Here is an 18312-nt window from a genome sequence, read left to right as displayed (position 1 = left end):
GTGAGAGACTGGATGGAAGTTTTTACCTGATCCTGGAATTGTGTTTGAAAATCGGAGAATAAAAGCGTTAGACAATAAAAACGGTATTAAACAATGATGGGATCAAAATCGGTTTGCTTTTACCTTGTAGTTTTCAACAGCTTCTTTGACCGGCATGAAGCTGTGAGACTTGTGTTCCCGCCCAGCTGCACAAACCACGCAGATCAGCTTCTTGTCAGTTTCACAAAACAGCTTCAGTTCTTCCTGATGTTCCTCGCAGTGAAGTTTACTTTCCTTCTCTGTCCGATTCAGGCTCAGTGTTCGAGCTTTCTCAGCCAGTCTCGCCAAGGCCCGATTCACCCTGAGGGTGCGGTCTGTAAACACCTCTCTACATTCCGGGCAGGAGTTTCTCTCCTCCCTGTCCCAACTCTGTGTGATACAGGAGCGGCAGAAGTTGTGCCCGCACTCCAGTATAACCGGATCGGTGAAGAAATCCAGGCAGATGGGACAAACTGCCTCCTCGGTCCAACTCTCGACCTGGTCTTTCGCAGCCATTTTAACTCCGCCTCTTCCTGGTTCAAAACGCATTCCCTTTCGCGCAGCTGCTGATCAAAGATACTAGAGGAGAAAGATAGACCACTCGACCCTTAGACAATAGACAATAGGTGCAGGAGGAGGCCATTCAGCTCCTCGAGCCAGCACCGCCATTCAATGTGATCATGGCTGATCATTCTCAATCAGTACCCCGTTCCTGCCTTCTCCCCATACCCCCTGACTCCGCTATCCTTAAGAGCGCTATCTCGCTCTCTCTTGAATGCATTCAGAGAATTGGCCTCCACTGCCTTCGGAGGCAGAGAATTCCACAGATTCACAACTCTTTGACTGAAAAAGTATTTCCTCATCTCAGTTCTAAATGGCCTACCCCTTATTCTTAAACTGTGGCCCCTGGTTCTGGACTCCTCCAACATTGGGAACATGTTTCCTGCTCTAACGTGTCCAACCCCTTAATAATCTTATATGTTTCGATAAGATCCCCTCTCATCCTTCTAAATTCCAGTGTATACAAGCCTAGCCGCTCCAGTCTTTCAACATATGACAGTCCCGCCAGTCCGAGAATTAACCTAGTAAACCTACGCTGCACACATACTGTTCCCCAAAACACTGATTACACTGGAGAGGCAGGTTTTGCGGTTGATAGGCAGACGGTTGGACAAAGGCCAGAGATGAGAAGACAGAAGGTGTGTGACAAAATGATTGAGGACTTGCGAATTGTGTCCTGATCTTCAAACAGTCTTCTCCTCAGACGGCCAACGGTTGTGCAGGTGCACTGAAGGCGCTGGTGAGTTTCACCATCAATGTCTGCCTTCCTCTGGGAAGAGGAGCGCCGGCCAGAGCACCCGAGGATCACCATCGTTACGACCATTTTAAAGGAAGGGGACAAATCCACCCGCGGAAACTATGGAGGGTTCCCCCGCTCTCTAACACATGGAGGGGTCAGTTACACATTAAACTGCATTGAATATAGACGGAAGCGGAGAGTAGCGCTTGGGACAGTGTAAGGCAGGATAATATGTTGGAAACAACTGCAGAGTGGATTCACGAAGATGGTGCCAGGATTTGAGGGTCAGAGCGAAAGGGAGAGGTTGGGCAGGGAAGGATTTATTCATTGGAGCGCAGGAGGCTGAAGTGCATAAGATCAAGAGGTGAATAGACAGGGTGAATGCACAGTCTGTTACCCGGAGCAGTGGAATTGAGAACTAGAGGACACAGGTTTGTGGTGAGAGGTGCAAGATTTAATCGGGAACCTGAGGAACAACATTTTCACACAGAAGGTCGTGGGTGTCTGGAACAAGCTGCCAGAGGGGGCAAGTGAGGCTGGACAACAACGTGGAGTGGAGTTGAAGCCCCGTTTCCTGAACAAAGAGGACACCGAATCACCCCTCCTCCTCTTGCTCCTCCTCCCCCTCACCCCTCCTCTTCCTCTCCTTCACCCCTCCTCCTCTCCTCCTCTCCCTCATCCTCCTCCTCGCCGTCTCCCTCTCCTCCTCTCCCTTTCACCCTCCTTTCCCTCTCCACCACTCCCTCTCATCCTCTCCCTTTCCCTGCACCTCCTCCTCCTCCCCTCCTCTTCCTCTCTCTCACCCCTCCTCTCCCCACACCCCTCCTCTCCCTCGCCTCCTCTTCCTCTACTCCTCACCCCTCCATTTCTCTCTCCTCCACTCCCTCTCCTCCTTTCCGTCACCCCTCCATTTCTCTCTCCTCCTCTCCCTCATCCCTCCAATTCTCTCTCCTCCTCCACTCCGGGCCTCCGCAGCCGCCTCTCTCCGCAGCCGCCGCCGCTCCTTGTGGAGCCGCTGCCGGGCGGGGTCGGGGTCGGTGCCGCTGCTGCAGGCTCGGCGGAGAGGGTGGTGGAGGGGATGAGGGGGAGAGGGTGGTGGAGGGTCTTGCTTCCATAATACCGGTTGCCATCAAAGCTGAAGTGAACAGTAATCAGTCGCTATGTGTAGGAAGGAACTGCAGGTGGCAGGTTGCTGACCTGGTATATCTGGGCGAGTACTAAAGTCTTGTGCTACTCAGCTTGCTCCAGTGCTCACCACAATATTCAACCTCTCCTTGGCAAAGTCCGTGGTCCCTGCATGCTTCAAAAGATCCATCATTGTACCGGTGCCAAAGAATGCCTCTCCAGCGTGTTTAAATGACTACCGACCGGTGGCCCTCACCTCGGTTGTCATGAAATGCTTGGAGAGGCTAGTCAAGAAGCACATCTGCGCCCTCCTTCCTCGCAACATGGACCCACTACAGTTCGCATACCGTCCGAACAGGTCCACGGATGATGCGGTCTCCCAGGTTCTACACACCGCTCTCTCTCATCTGGACAGCCAGGGGGGCTATGTGAGGATGCTGTTCATTGACTTTAGTTCAGCATTCAACACAATAGTCCCCAGCAGACTGGTTGAGAAGCTGCTGGAACTGGGGCTTAGCACCCCTCTGTGTGCCTGGGTCCTGGACTTTCTCACTGCCAGGCCCCGTGGTCAGGATGGGGGAACACACATCTAGCTCCCTCATCCTGAACATAGGATCCCCCCAGGGCTGCGTCCTTAGCCCCCTACTGTACTCCCTGTACACACATGACTGTAGGGCCAGGTTCAGCTCAAACTCCATCATCAAGTTTGCTGATGACACTGTGGTGGTGGGCCGGATCTCCAACAACGATGAGAAGGCCTACCGGGAGGAGGTGGCTGATCTGGCACTCTGGTGTCAGGACAATAGCCTCCTCTTGAATGTCACTAAAACAAAGGAGCTGATTGTGGACTTCAGAAGGGCTAAACATCCAAGGACGTACACGCCACTGGAGATAAATGGGTCTATTGTGGATAGGGTGAGCAGTTTCAAATACTTGGGAGTCCGCATCGCAGAGGATCTGACGTGGGCAACGCACATTGCCGCACTGGTGGGTAAGGCTAAGCAGCGCCTTTACCACCTTAGACAACTGAGGAAATTCAGAGTGTCGCTGAGGATCCTTCATTGCTTCTACTCTGGGGCTGTAGAGAGCATCCTGTCCGGCAACATTACAGTCTGGTTTGGGAACAGCTCTGCCCAGGACAGGATGGCCCTGCAGAGAGTAGTGCGTTCGGCAGAACGCACCATGGGAACTACACTCGTCCCCCTGCAGGACCTATACATCAGGAGGTGCAGATCCAGAGCAAGCAAGATCATGAGGGACCCCTGCCACCCCAGTAACGGACTGTTCCAGATGCTACGGTCAGGCAAACGCCTCCGCTGTCACGCTGTGAAAACGGAGAGGATGAGACGGAGCTTCTTCCCACAGGCCATCAGGACTGTCAACTTTGATAACCCCAGAGACTAAATTTTTGTCGACACTTTTTGTGCTATGTTTAGTAACTTATTAACTTTATTTATATGCTGTAACTGTAATTATTTTTGTGCACAACCCGCAGGCATTGCCACTTTCATTTCACTGCACATCGAGTATGTGTATGTGACAAATAAATTTGACTTGACTTGACTTGACTTGGATAGAAAATTGGAGAGAAGGAATGGGTGACGTTTCGTGTCAAGACCCATCTTCAACCGGTCAGATTCGACCCGTGCGTTGGAAGGAACTGCAGATGCTGGTTTAAACCGAAGATTGAGTCTGAAGAAGGGTCTCGACCCGAAACGTCACCCATTCCTTCTCTCCAGAGATGCTGCCTGTCCCGCTGAGTTACTCCAGCTTTTGTGTCTATCTTCAGCAATCAGTGGGTGACAAGCTTTGAGTTTAAAGTGTGAAGATATTAGAGGGGATGATTGAGGTGTAAGCGAGGAGAGAATCAGGCAGGCAGATGGCATCACAGATCCTCATTACACAATAATCAGAAAAAAAGACAAGGTGTGAACAGGCGCTAGTTTAAAAGCATTAAATTCTCCATGTAAGCTTCAGTAAGTTTTAGAGTCGAAGGTCTTTTATTGTCACGTGTACCAATTAAGGTACAGTGATATGCGAATTACCATATAGCCAGACAAAAAAAAATCAAGACACAGAATTACATAGAAGTTAACATAAACATCCACCACAGCGGATTCCCCACATTCCTCACTGTGATGGAAGGGAAAAAAAAGTCCAACCTTCGTCCTCTTTATTATCTTCCACTTTATAGCACAGAAACAGGCCCTTCGGCCCACCGAATCCGCACCGCCCACCGATCCCCGCACACCAGCACTATCCCACACACAGTAGGGACAATTTACAATTTTACCGAAGCCAATTAACCCACAACCTGCACATCTTTGGAGTGTAGATGGAAACCTGAGCATCCGGTGAAAACCCACGCAGGTCACGGCGTGAACACACGTACTACGTACAGACGGCACCCTAATATCCATCAGAGGCACAAGCATTCCCAAATGGACAACAATGAAAAGAAATTTGGGCAGACACACAGACAGGAAAGGTTTGGACGGATAGACAAAAAGTGCTGGAGTAACTCGGCAGGTCAGGCAGCATGTCTGGAGAGAAGGAATAAGGAGATGCTGAAAATCAAAAATAATATCCGAGAAATACTCAGCTGAACGGTTAGCGTCTGTAGAGAGAGAAACAGGTCGATCATCATTTGTCATCAGTATCAGATCTGAAAATCATTTGGATAGCAGTAACAGGATCGGTCTGAGTCAACGGATTTACGAAGGGGAAATCATGCTTGACTAATCTTCTGGAATTTGTTGAGGATGTAACTAGGAAAATGGACAAGGGAGAGCCAGTGGATGAAGTGTACCTGGACTTTCAGAAAGCCTTTGATAAGGTCCCACGTAGGAGATTAGTGGGCAAGATTCGAGCACATGGTATTGGTGGCAGGTTGCTGACCTGGATAGAAAATTGGTTGGCAGACGGGAAACAAAGAGTCGGGATAAATGGGTCCCTTTCAGAATGGCAGGCAGTGACTAGTGGGGTACCGCAAGGCTCGGTGCTGGGACCGCAGCTATTAACAATATATATTAATGACTTACATGAAGGGATTAAAAGTACCATTAGCAGATTTGCAGATGACACAAAGCTGGGTGGCAGTGTGATCTGTGAGGAGGATGCTATGAGGATGCAAGGTGACTTGGACAGGTTGTGTGAGTGGGCGGATGCATGGCAGATGCAATTTAATGTGGATAAATGTGAGGTTATCCACTTTGGTGGTAAGAACAGGAAGGCAGATTATTATCTGTATGGTGTCAAGTTAGGAAATGGGGAAGTACAAAGAGATCTGGGTGTCCTTGTTCATCAGTCACTTAAAGTTGGCATGCAGGTACAGCAGGCAGTGAAGAAAGCTAATAGAATGTTGGCCTTTGTGACAAGTGGAGTTGAGTATAGGAGCAAAGAGGTCCTTCTACACTTGTACAGGACCCTAGTGAGACCGCACCTGGAGTACTGTGAGCAGTTTTGGTCTCCAAATTTGAGGAAGGACATTCTTGCCATTGAGGGCGTGCAGCGTCGGTTCACTAGGTTAACTCCCGGAAAGGCGGGACTGTCGTATGTTGAAAGACTGGAGCAACTACGCTTGTATACACTGGAATTTAGAAGGATGAGAGGGGATCTTATTGAAACATGTAGGATTATTAAGGGGTTGGACACGTTAGAAGCAGGTAACATGTTCCCAATGTTGGGGGAGTCCAGAACCAGGGGCCACAGTTTAAGAATAAGGGGTAAGACATTTAGAACGGAGGGGAGGAAAAACTATTTCAGTCAGAGAGTTATAAATCTGTGGATTTCTCTGCCTCAGAAAGCAGTGGAGGCCAATTCTCTGGATGCTTTCAAGAGAGCGGGAGATAGAGCTCTTAATGATAGCGGTGTCAGGGGGTATGGGGAGAAGGCAGGAACGGGATACTGGTTGTGACTGATCAGCCATGAACACATTGAATGGCGGTGCTGGCTCGAGGGGCCGAATGGCCTACTCCTGTACCTATTGTCAATTGAAATGTAAGGTTTGTTTCACCTTGCAGATGCTGCCTGACCCGCTGAGTTTTGGGGGCAATTTCTGCCTTTATTACACATTTTAAGCCATGCATGTTGTTTGGGTCGCAGGTGTGGTAACAGGCACAAAAGTCACTTATTAAATCAGATTCCCGCTGTTTCTGCAATTGTCAAAGTTAATTCTCAAAGTTACAGCTGGTCTGTGGTCGCACCGCGTGGCGTTGCTGCCATCTAGTGGCGGGACCAAGAAGTGACGCGGTTAACGTGTTGAAATGAACGGATCGACAGCTCTGATTCCACTTGCTGTTTATTTCTCTCTTCTCACATTTACATTCCCCCTGGTTTTATTTCCGCGCTCACTGGGGTTTTTACGACGTGGAATTTGGGGATTAAATGGGAGTCGTTCAGCGCCGACCTGTTGTACTCCGGGTTTCTGCCCCACAGCCCCTGAGCCCCGCTCCTAACGCCGGTCCCGGGACCCGACCCTTTTACACACTCGGAGCGGAACCGGAGCAGATTCTCAGCCAGTGGTCTTCCTCCCAAGACCAGAAGAAAGGATAAAGTTTCTCCGTGAATTTATTCCCAGTGAAGGTGTGGAGATGGGACTTGGTGTCCGCGTCGTAAAATGAAACTGTTCCGGACTCGTAACTGAGATAAACTCCCACCCTCCCGGGGATGGGACGGGTGGGGAGACGGGATGGAGGGTCGGTATCTGCTTCAAACTCATCATCCCACCAACTGATGCTCCAGACTCCAGTCTCCGGGGTCAGCTCGTCCTCTCTCTTCCTCTCCACAGACTCTGCGGCGACTCCCAGACACCAGCCTGGACTCCCCGCCACCTCCACCTCCCAGTAATTTCTCCCCGATATGAATCCCTCCGATCCCAGCACACACTCACTGCCTGTAAACCTCTTCCCGGTGTCAGGGAGACTCCTCCGGGTCCGGGTCCATCTCATCCTCTTCCGATCCTCAGACACCTCGAGCTCCGGATGCGCTGTTTCCACATCCAGGGTGACGGAGACTGGGGGGAGAAGCAGAGAATCAGAGAGTCCCCGGGGGTCGGGGGGAGACTCGGGCAGCGCGGCCCCATGACCGGTGGAGAGGCCGCTCGACCTCAGGCACAGGCGGGCGGACAACGGATACCCTGCCCGGGGTTTCACCCACAACCTCATCGAGTGGAGAACAGGCACCTTTGAGGAGACTGGAGTGAGGGGTAATTGGAGGTGGTTAAAAAGGAGGTAGAGATGTGGGATGGAGTTGCCGTGATTACACTGAACGGGAGTGGACTGGACGGGCGAGGCAATCTGCTACTGGTTACTTGGTTTATTTATTGGAGGGTGGGTTTGATGCGTCTGTGCAACCAAGAACACTCTGATCTCGTTGTGAACCAATATATGAACTTCACTGAGGGACTTGATAATGTTCCGCATGTAAGGCTGGTCCAGAAAGCGAAGGCAGGTGGGATACAAGAGGAGTTGGTAAAATGGACCCATAATTGGCTTGGTGATTGGAGGTGGAAGGTAGCGGTAGGAGGGTGATTTTTCTGCCTGGAGGTCTGTGACTGGTGGTGTGTATCACATATCGCTGCTGCAACCTTTGTTGTTTATTATATATTTTCGTGGCCTGGATCTGAATGTAGGTGTGTATAGTACGTTTGTGGGGAATGGGAAATGTTATGGGTTGCGAGGAAGTCTGTCAAAGTTTGCAGAAAGATCTAGGCTAGATCATCAAAACATTATTTTCATGCGGGGATACAAATTCTGGAGGACACAGTTTTCTTCACACAAAGAGTTGTTAAGAGGTATCAGTTTTACCTCGTTTGATGATATCAGATGTTTCGCTCAATGCCATGTTGTAGAAAAAGGTGTGATCAAACTTTTCATTTGGCAACTTGCCTCTGACCACCAACATTGGTTTGGCTTCATCACTGAACCTGCAAATATTTAACAGCTGGTTATAAACGGAGCATTTGAGCTGTTCTTATAAAATATACATTGTTTCAGTTAAAAGCATGTCCTACCATGTCTTGCGACCAGCTACCTCCTGAAATAAATAAAACACAAATGTCAATAGACTGAGATGGATCGTCATGATCCCGACAGCAGGTATTTCGCCAAATTGCTACACAATAACTCACTGATAATTCCCATTTCCAAACTCTTTGCCTGTGCCACACAGACAGGAAGTGGATATTCTGGTAGAGACATCGAACACGGGGCAAAGCATTAGGAATGTTGATGAAAATAGGCGCGATCATGCAACCTACGAGTCAGACCGGTCAGAGAAAATGGGCTGGAATATTTTAGGATCAGCGTAGGATTTAAATGGGTGGGGGATGGAAATATTATCACTACTTGTGGGGGGAACAAAAATCAAAGCTGAAATGTAAGATGACCTTTTGCTAAATTCCATAAGAAATGCAGTAAACAGAACATGGAACTCACAGGACGGCCTGAAGACAATATTGCAGATAAATTTAAGTTGAAGTTAGATAAATACATGAGGATTCCTGGAATTTGGGGCATTGCTGTAGGATGTGGTGAGTAGTTGGAACAGACGGAACATTGACCCAGTTTTGAATTACTGGTAAATGCGGCATTTATTTCAGAAAATTTAACCCACCATTTTGTGCCTGTGCACTTTCACTTCACCAAACTGTAGTGTAACCCCTCACCTTCAGAAATATCACGCCGTCCTTGTGATCTATCTGTTCCTGTAACTTTGAGAGTTCCTCCTGAATGGACTTTAAATTCTCTTGAATCTCTTGAAGATTTTTCTGCATTGTTTTTACAATCGTCTTCTCTTCCTCCCGGATCTCTCCCAGTAAGCACTGCTCTTTCTCAGTGAGAATCTGGTGCAGTTCAGCAAACTGGGATGTGATCTGTGACTGAAGTTTGTGTGACTCTTCCTGTCAGATGAAAGATGATAATATATATGTTATATCATTCTCAGCGCAGAATATGCCATTTGGTCCATCTTGTTCATGCTGGGCTTCATATGTATCTACACAAATCCCATTTACATGTATTTAAACCGTAGCTTTCATTACCTTGGCAATTAAAGAGCTCATCATGATAATTCTGGAATATTTTGTGAAAGTAATGTACAAGCACATCATTCCCATTTCCCCAATTCAATTCTCTGCAACATGTTCCATTTAATTTCTCCATTAACCCTCACTGAACAGAACCAGGTCACCAGAACTATCAGATAGCAGCACCACTTAGAATGTCAGACTTCACAGAGTCATACAGCAAGGGGTCATACCGACCAAGACGCCCCATCTGCACTATACCTTTTAAATGTTGTTTTGGTACCTGACTCAACGACCTCACCTAGCAGCTCTTTCCATGTACACACTACCAAATTTGTCCTTCATGTTCATTTGAAATCTTTTCCCTCTCACCTAAAACCTACACCCTCACTTTCCCGATCCTCCTACTATGACTGACCATCCAACGTATCATTCCGTTTCGTGATATTATACACCTGCCACAGTCCATTCTTCAGACTACTGCACTCCAGGGAGTAAAGTCCTTGGCTGCTCAACCTCTCCCAAGTGTTTTGGCCCTCGACTACTGAGCTCTATAGAGGTGCCAGATTATTACACACATCGCAAGATGAAATGTACACAAGAACATTAAATCGACAGTACAAACCTGAACTTCAGAAAAGCTCTCTTTCTGTTCCTCCTCCGTTCGCCAGATCTCTGATTCTTTGTTTCTGAGAGATTCGAAGGTAGATTTCACCTGACCCTAGGGTTGGGTTTTAAATCAGAGAATAAAATTGCCAGAAAATAAACAAGACGTGACATAATGAAGTGATCAGAATCGGTTTGCTTTTACCTTGTAGATTTCAACAGCTTCTTCTATCAGCATGAAGCTGTGAGACGTGTGTTCCCGCGCAGCTGCACAAACCACACAGATCAGTTTCTTGTGCGTTTCACAAAACAGCTTCAGTTCTTCCTGATGTTTCTCGCAGTGAAGTTTACTTCCCTTTGTCCGATTCAGGCTCAGTTTTCGAGCTTTCTCAGCCAGTCTCGCCAAGGCCCGACTAACCCTGAGGGTGCGTTCTTCAAACTCCTCCCTACATTCCGGGCAGGAGTTTCTCTCCTCCCTGTCCCATCTCTGTGTGATACAGGAGCGGCAGAAGTAGTGGCCACACTCCAGTGCCACCGGATCGGTGAAGAAATCCATGCAGATGGGACAAACTGCCTCCTCGGTTAAACTCTCGACCTGGTCTTTCGCAGCCATTGTAACTCCGCCTCTTCCTGGTTCAGTGTTTTCCACTGCGCGCGCTGCCGTCTCCCGCAATGACCTTATTTGGCTGCAAGTGTTCAGTGTGAAGGTGTCCTGGCCACTTCCAACTAATCACTCGAGGGAGGGGTCACTTCGACATTAAACTGGCCTGAATATAGACGAAAGCGGAGAGATTGTCCTGGGATTGTGTAAGGCGGGACAGAGACCAGCGCTAAGGAGGTGTAACTGAGGAGGCGTTGCACCTGTTGGGCAGTGGAACCCGCCGCCTGCATCTCCGTTCACAGCCCGGGATCAAGATAGAATTAGACTTCCACCCGGTCTCAGATGGTCGTCTGACATAGGACCCGAGGGCCACAATCATGGCGACCACTTTTAAGAAATTGGACATACGCACCTGCGGCGCCAACAAGGGTGGGGTGGGGGGTTCCCCCGCTGTCAACCACAGGGCAAGTGGTTCAGGGGTTCCTGGACAGGTTGTGTGAGTGGGCGGATACATGGCAGATGCAGTTTAATGTAGATAAGTGTGATGTTATTCACTTTGGAAGTAAGAATAGAAAGGCAGATTATTATATGAATGGTGTCAAGTTAGGAGGAGGGGGAGTTCAACGAGATCTGGGTGTCCTAGTGCATCAGTCAATGAAAGGAAGCATGCAGGTTCAGCAGGCAGTGAAGAAAGCCAATGGAATGTTGGCCTTCGTAACAAGAGGAGTTGAGTATAGGAGCAAAGAGGTCCTTCTACAGTTGTACCGGGCCCTGGTGAGACCGCACCTGGAGTACTGTGTGCAGTTTTGGTCTCCAAATTTGAGGAAGGATATTCTTGCTATTGAGGGCGTGCAGCGTAGGTTCACTAGGTTAATTCCCGGAATGGCGGGACTGTCGTATGTTGAAAGGCTGGAGCAATTAGGCTTGTATACACTGGAATTTAGAAGGATGAGGGGGGATCTTATTGAAACATATAAGATAATTAGGGGATTGGACAAATTAGAGGCAGGAAACATGTTCCCAATGTTGGGGGGAGTCCAGAACAAGGGGCCACAGTTTAAGAATAAGGGGTAGGCCATTTAGAACGGAGATGAGGAAGAACTTTTTCAGTCAGAGAGTGGTGAAGGTGTGGAATTCTCTGCCTCAGAAGGCAGTGGAGGCCAGTTCGTTGGATGCTTTCAAGAGAGAGCTGGATAGAGCTCTTAAGGATAGCGGAGTGAGGGGGTATGGGGAGAAGGCAGGAACGGGGTACTGATTGAGAGTGATCAGCCATGATCGCATTGAATGGCAATGCTGGCTCGAAGGGCTGAATGGCCAACTCCTGCACCTATTGTCTATTGTCTATCAACCATCACCTCCCTGTCACTGAAAACCTGCCACTGTAGGAAATGCAGTCGCCAATTTACGGAAAGGACAACTCAAAAACAATGTTCAAAAGATTAAGGGGTGGTAGCGGGAGAGTTGCTGCCTCAAATCGTCAGAGATTCGTCAAAAGGCCGAATGGCCTACTCGTGCAATTATTTTCTATGTTTCGCCGTTTCTATGGTGAAGTTTTGGAGAGTGAATCCATTCATCTGGGAAGGAGCAAGATTTCCATGAACTGGGCCAATGGGCGGATTATCATATCATATCATATCATATTAACGGCTGATTTATTTGACTCGGATAAAGGTGATGCAAGTTGGTAAGACAGGCCAGGGCAGTTTATCTGTCTGTCTGTCTGTCGTAAGAATATAACTGCAGATGCTGGTACAAATCGAAGGTATTTATTCACAAAGTCCTGGAGTAACTCAGCAGGTCAGGCAGCATCTCAGGAGAAAAGGAATGGGAGACGTTTCGGGTCGAGACGCTTCTTCGGACTGATGTCGGGGGAGGACCGTCTGTCTGTCTGTCTGTCTGTCTGTCTGTCTGTCTGTCTGTCTGTCTGTCTGTCTGTCTGTCTGTCTGTCTGTCTGTCTGTCTGTCTGTCTGTCTGTCTGTCTGTCTGTCTGTCTGTCTGTCTGTCTGTGTGAGGCTGAGGGAGGAGAGAATGGGGGGGGTGGGGAGGAGAGAGTAGGGTCAAGGGGGGGTGAGGGAGATTGGGGGTGGGGGAGGAGAGAGTTGGGGGGGAGGTGGGTGGGAGAGTGGGGGGGAGGTGGGTGGGAGAGTGGGGGGGAGGTGGGAGGGTGGGAGGGAGAGTGGGACTGGGGAGGGGAACAGCGGGGGAGGGGGGTGGTTGGGGGAAGAGAGAGTGGGGTGGGTGTAAGGGGAACAGTGGGGCTCAGGGAAGAGGGGAGAGTGGGAGGGGAGGGTGGGAGGAGCAGAGAGTGGGGGTGGGAGGGAGAGTGGGACTGAGGAGTGGGCAGCGGGGGTGGTGGAGGGAAGAGAGAGTGGGTGTGGGAAAGAAGGGGGAAAGTGGGGGTCAGGGAAGAGTGGTGGGAGGGGAAGGTGGGTGGGGGGAAGGGGACAGTGGCAGTGAAAGGGGGAGGAGGGGGTGTGGCAGGAGGGGGATGCTGGGGAACGAGAGGGAAGGGGTGGTGGTGGTGGGAAGAGAGTGGGGTGGGGGATTGGGACAGTGGGGGTGGGAAAGAGGGGACAGTGGGGGTGGGGAAGAGGGGACAGTGGGGGTATGGGGCGGGGTTCAGTGAGAATGGGGGTCGGGCGAGTGTGTGGAGGGGTGGGGTAGGAGGGGCTAAGGATGGGGAGGAGAGGAGCGGGAGGTGGGGGAGGAGGAGAGAGGGCGTAGGGGAGAGTGAGAGTGGGGTTGGGAGAGGAGTGAATGGGGGGGGAGGGGGAGGAGCAGAGAGTAGGGGTGGGAGGGAGAGTGGGACAGTGCGGGAGGAGGGGTGGTGGTGGGGGGAAGAGAGAGTGGGGGTGGGGGGGGGGAAGGGGGACAGTGGGGGTCAGGGAAGAGGGACGAGTGGGGGGGAGGTTGAGAGGAGCAGAGCGTGAGGGTGGGTGGGAGGGAGAGTGGGACTGGGGAGCGGAACAGCGGGGGAAGGGGGATAGTGGTGGGGGAAGAGAGTGGGGGTGGGGGGCAACGGGACAGTTGGGGTCAGGGAAGAGTTTGGGGTGGGGAAGAGGGGAGAGTGGGGGTGTGGGGAAAGGGGGGAGGGGGACAGTGAGAATGGGGATGGTGCGAGTGTGGGGGTAGGAGGGGGGTGGCGGTGGGGGGAGGAGAGAGCGGGGTGGAGGAGAGAAGGGTTGGGGAGAGTGAGAGTGGGGCTGGGGAGGGGAACAGTGGGGGAGGAGGGGATGGGGGAGAAAATGGGGGGTGGGGAGGGAGTGAGTGGGGGAAAGGGGGTTGTTGGTTAATGGGGGGTGGTGTTTATTGGGGGGTGGGGGAGAGTGGGGTGGGAGGGAGAGCGGGGTGAGGAGGAGGGAAGAGTGGGCGTGTGCGGGAGGGGGTGGGGGAAGGGGACAGCAGGGGTGGGGGAGAGAGGGGGTGATGGGGGGGATGAGAGAGTGTGGGTGGGGGGGAGGGGGCGGTGGGGGTCAGGGAAGATGGGAGAGTGGGGGTGGGGAGGGGGGGATAAGGGGGATTGTGTAGGGGGTTGAGGGTGCTACACCAATACAGGAGAGGCTTTGGATCCAGGGCTCCTCTGTCACACCCTCTCCCCTTCCCTGTACACCCTCTACGAGGAACTTGGCCTCCCACTTGTCTTTTAATGACAATTTAAAAACTCATACCCACTTACAATATTATATATTAATAGGTTCGTGCAATAGATAAATGAAATACCCTCTGGTTGAATTTGGATAATTTCCTCGACTAGTAAGGTTCACAAGAACCGAATAGAAATTTGTGTTTATTAGAACATGTGCTTGGTGCTTCTCGACCCGAAACGTCACCCATTCCTTCTCTCCAGAGATGCTGCCTGTCCCGCTGAGTTACTCCTGCATTTTGTGTCTACCTTCGATTTCAACCAGCATCTGCAAGTCTTTCCAACACATCAACACAAATCTGTTCGGATAGTATAACTTGCTTTTAAAGTCTGTTTGTCAATGTTCCTGTCTGTAAATCGATTTTCCATTCTTGTTACAATTACTGGCTGCACTTCAATGCGATTTACGCCAGCAAAGCACTCTGGGGTCTCCTAAAAGAGATGCGAGGACATTGTATAAATGTTAGCGGGTTGTGACGCTGCAATGCTGAGAACTATATGCTACAATACAATACAATACAATATATCTTTATTGTCATTGTACAGGGAGCGGTACAACGAGATTTGGAATGCGCCTTCAATACGATCCAATAAATCAATTGGCTAATCAGTATAAATTTAGACAACCCAATGAAACAAAATTAGAAACAGTTTTAAAACAGAATAAAGTGCAAGTAGATCTGTACCGGTTCGATGTGCGATGTGACCATCCGGCTCAGCAGGACCGGTTCACAGCAGCTATGGCCCTGGGGATGAAGCTGTTCGTGAGTTCGGAGGTGCGGGCGTCGAAGGCCTTATATCGTCTGCCCGGTGGTTGAAGTTCGAACAGACTATTGCAGGGGTGTGAGGAGTGCCGGGGGTGGGAGGCGGGCGGGTTGGGTGGGCGGGGGTTTCACTCCCTCCGGTGTTTATGTTCTGCCCCCGTGTTGTCCGTGATCCGGAGGGCCGCCGAGTAATGATGGTGGCCTCACTCACAGAGACTTTTGGGCATTCTGTGAAGAAAGTCACATATTTGGAATATAAATCGATAATTATTTAACTGGTTTAATCGACAAATTCGCTGCACTACCCCATCACAAACGCTGCCGTGGCTGGCGGGGTGTTCCAGTGATTACAGCTGCCGCCAGCGAGATCCGACGACCAGGGTTCGATCCTGGCCTCCGGTTCTGCCTGTGTGGACTTTGTTAATTCAACCCGTCGCCTCGTGCTTTTCCCGCGGGTGCTCCGGTTTCCTGCCACTTCCCGAGGGCGTGAGGGGCTCTCGGTGAACCGGCTGCTTGATGTGACCCCAGCGTCGGTTAGTGTGGGGGTGGATGCATGGGGGAATAGGGTAGGGTGAGGTGGGGTGGGGGGCTGATGGTTCGAGTGCGATGAATTAGTGCAAGCAGTGGGGCTGATGGGAATATAGTGAGTGGCGGCAGAGAGTTGACTCACTAGAGCCAGGAGTTGCTGGAATATGGAACAACATTTTAAAAATCCGCTCGACTCAACGGGTGAGGCAGCATCTGTGGAGGGACATGGATGTTTCACGTTTCCACTCGTGATCCTCAGGCTTGATGGACGATTGGCTTCTCTTCTTTAAAATCGTGCGTAAAAAAGAACAAGCTTTTACAGAATTTCACTTTCAGAACTTGAATTTCCCCTTGAACCGCGCGGCCGCTGGTATGACTTGGTACATCTAGATTGTGTTCGTATACAGTATGATTTCAATGGACAGCACGCAGGCAAAGCTTTTCACTGTACCTCGGTGCACGTGAAATCATAAACCTAACGAAACCACCATGTTGCTGTCAGCGTGTCAGTGAATGAATGACTGAATGAATGAATAACTGAACGATGAATGAACGAATGAATGAATGAGTGAATGAGTGAATGAATGAATGAATGAATGAATGAATGAATGAAAGAACGAATGAATGAATGAACGAATGAATGAATGAACGAATGAATGAATGAATGAATGAATGAATGAATGAATGAATGAATGAATGAATGAATGAATGAATGAATGAATGAATGAATGAACGAATGAATGATACTTTATTATCACATGTGACATGTCACGGTGTGATTCTTTGTTTTGCATACACAAGTCTGCAAAGAGTCGCCACATAATGGGCACCGATAGAGTTACAAAGTATTCCACTTAGTCCCCAATGGTCCCTCTGTTCTCGCAGCCCCCCCCCCCCCCCCAACACGCCGGTCCCTATTTGTTCTCGGCCGCGCGTCCAACCAAGGGTCTCGACCCGAAACGTCAGCCATTCCCTCTCTCCTAGATGCTGCCTGACCTGCTGAGTTACTCCAGCATTTTGTGATACCTCCACCCTTCTGCGCGCACACGAGCCTGTCGACCTCATGGCGCCCTCTGCAGGCCTGTCCTCGACCGCCGACGTCCATCCTCGACCAGCGGCCCCTTCCTCTCCTTCGACCACCGGCCCCGTCCACACCGCCGCTGGGTCCTCTCCAGACGACTCCTCGGCGCCTGCCGGGAGCTTCCCCAATGATTTTTCCCTGTACCTCAGTTCACGTGACAATAAACTACATCGCTGTGTAATGTTACAATGCTGGCCAGCCTTAATCCCGGTTTTAAGCATGATTATTAACTAAAGGGCCGCAATTCCATAGAGACTGGCGAACTCAAGGCAGCAACAGGCAGTCGGCGTGAGGTGTTGAGGCAGCGATTTATTTATTGAATGAGGAACCCAGAGACACAAATTGAAGTCTCCTAACGCACCTTAAATACAGTTACTCATAAGTGATAGGAGCAGAATTGGGCCATTCGTCGCATGAAGTCCGCACAGCCACTCAATCATGGTTGATCTTTCTCTCCCTCCTAACCCCATTCTGCCTTCCCCCGTATCCCCTGACACCTGTACTATTCAAAAATCTAGCTCTCTCTGCCTTAAAAATATCCATTGAAATATCATCTCAGAAATATCATCTCAAATCCTCTAAAAATAAACTTGTCCGAGGAGCGAAGACCACAACGCTGCTAAGACACGCATCAAGTTCAAAGTGCTTGAAGGAACCACTCAGGCGATAATTAGGGATGTGCAGTAAGTGATGTACCTGCAGCGACAACCAAACCCTTAACACCGATCAAGATCATCCATTTAAGTATTCCTCTATAGGAAGATGGAGTAGTGTTTATGGAAGATGTTATCTTATTAACTGTTCAAGTTAATGAACAATTAACACGAGTAATGGCGCAATTTTCATCAAATCTAGATATCCAGGCGGCCTCCTCTGTTCTTTTCTCCGCAACAGATACATTTAATACCCTGTTGGTGAATTTCCATAATTTACACGACCAGTAACATTCACAAGAACTGAATAGAAATATTGTGTTTTTGTTAGAATGTGCTTGATGCTTCAAAAAACTGCTATTGAAATCAACCTAATTCTCTTTGGAGAGTATCGCTTGCATTTAAACTCAGTTTGTGAATGTTCCTGTCTGCAAATAGACTCCTGCATTTCAGTCGCCGTTCGTGGCTGCACTTTAAAGAGATTTGCGCCTGTAAAGCACTCTGGGGTCTCCTAAAAGGGATGCAAGGACATTGTGTAAATGTAAGCGAGTTGTTGCTGTACGCTCTCGACTTTAGAGGGAATATTCCATTTCCGATGCGCAAACAGGGGTAGTGGAGAGACAAAGTAGCCGATGGCGTCCGCGGGGTTGGAGTGGACTATGGTCACTCGCGTTTTCCCTGAAACGGAGACAGAGACGGCGAGAAAGCGAAGGGAAGAGTCGGGGCTCGAGCAGAGGAAAGTGGGAGCTGGTGGGAAACTGGCAGTGAGGGAGGTGAAGTGTTAATGCCGTGAACGAGAGCAGGAAGCAGCACCGATACAGACATGATGTGCCTGAGAGAGAGGTGAGGGAGATGAAGCGTTAAATGCTGAGGCTCTATGAGGCGCTGGTCTGGCCGCATTTCAAATATCATGAGCAATTCTTGGCACCATATCTGAGGAAGGATGTGCTGGCTCTGGAGAGGAT

General features: G+C 49.9%; 2 protein-coding genes across 2 annotated transcripts; both read right to left on the bottom strand.

Moving 5' to 3' along the window:
* Positions 1–6693: 6693 nt before the first annotated feature.
* On the bottom strand, positions 6694–8444 carry LOC144590477 (E3 ubiquitin-protein ligase TRIM39-like). The gene is made up of 2 exons (XM_078395061.1): positions 8251–8444; positions 6694–7457 (listed from the first exon to the last, which is right to left on the bottom strand). The coding sequence occupies exons 1-2, from the start codon at positions 8345–8347 to the stop codon at positions 6925–6927; spliced, it is 630 nt and encodes a 209-aa protein (XP_078251187.1). The 5' UTR covers positions 8348–8444; the 3' UTR covers positions 6694–6924.
* An 8-nt stretch (positions 8445–8452) lies between these two features.
* On the bottom strand, positions 8453–16915 carry LOC144590485 (zinc-binding protein A33-like). The gene is made up of 5 exons (XM_078395069.1): positions 16640–16915; positions 10282–10563; positions 10096–10191; positions 9111–9344; positions 8453–8479 (listed from the first exon to the last, which is right to left on the bottom strand). Exons 1-5 carry the CDS (start codon positions 16913–16915, stop codon positions 8453–8455), a joined length of 915 nt encoding a protein of 304 aa, XP_078251195.1.
* Between the last annotated feature and the right edge of the window lie 1397 nt (positions 16916–18312).

Source organism: Rhinoraja longicauda, unplaced genomic scaffold, assembly GCF_053455715.1.
Source record: "Rhinoraja longicauda isolate Sanriku21f unplaced genomic scaffold, sRhiLon1.1 Scf000197, whole genome shotgun sequence".
In the NCBI taxonomy this organism is placed as follows: Eukaryota; Metazoa; Chordata; class Chondrichthyes; order Rajiformes; family Arhynchobatidae; genus Rhinoraja; species Rhinoraja longicauda.
The sequence above is the reverse complement of the archived record's forward strand: the minus strand, read 5'-3'. Positions and strand labels throughout refer to the sequence as shown.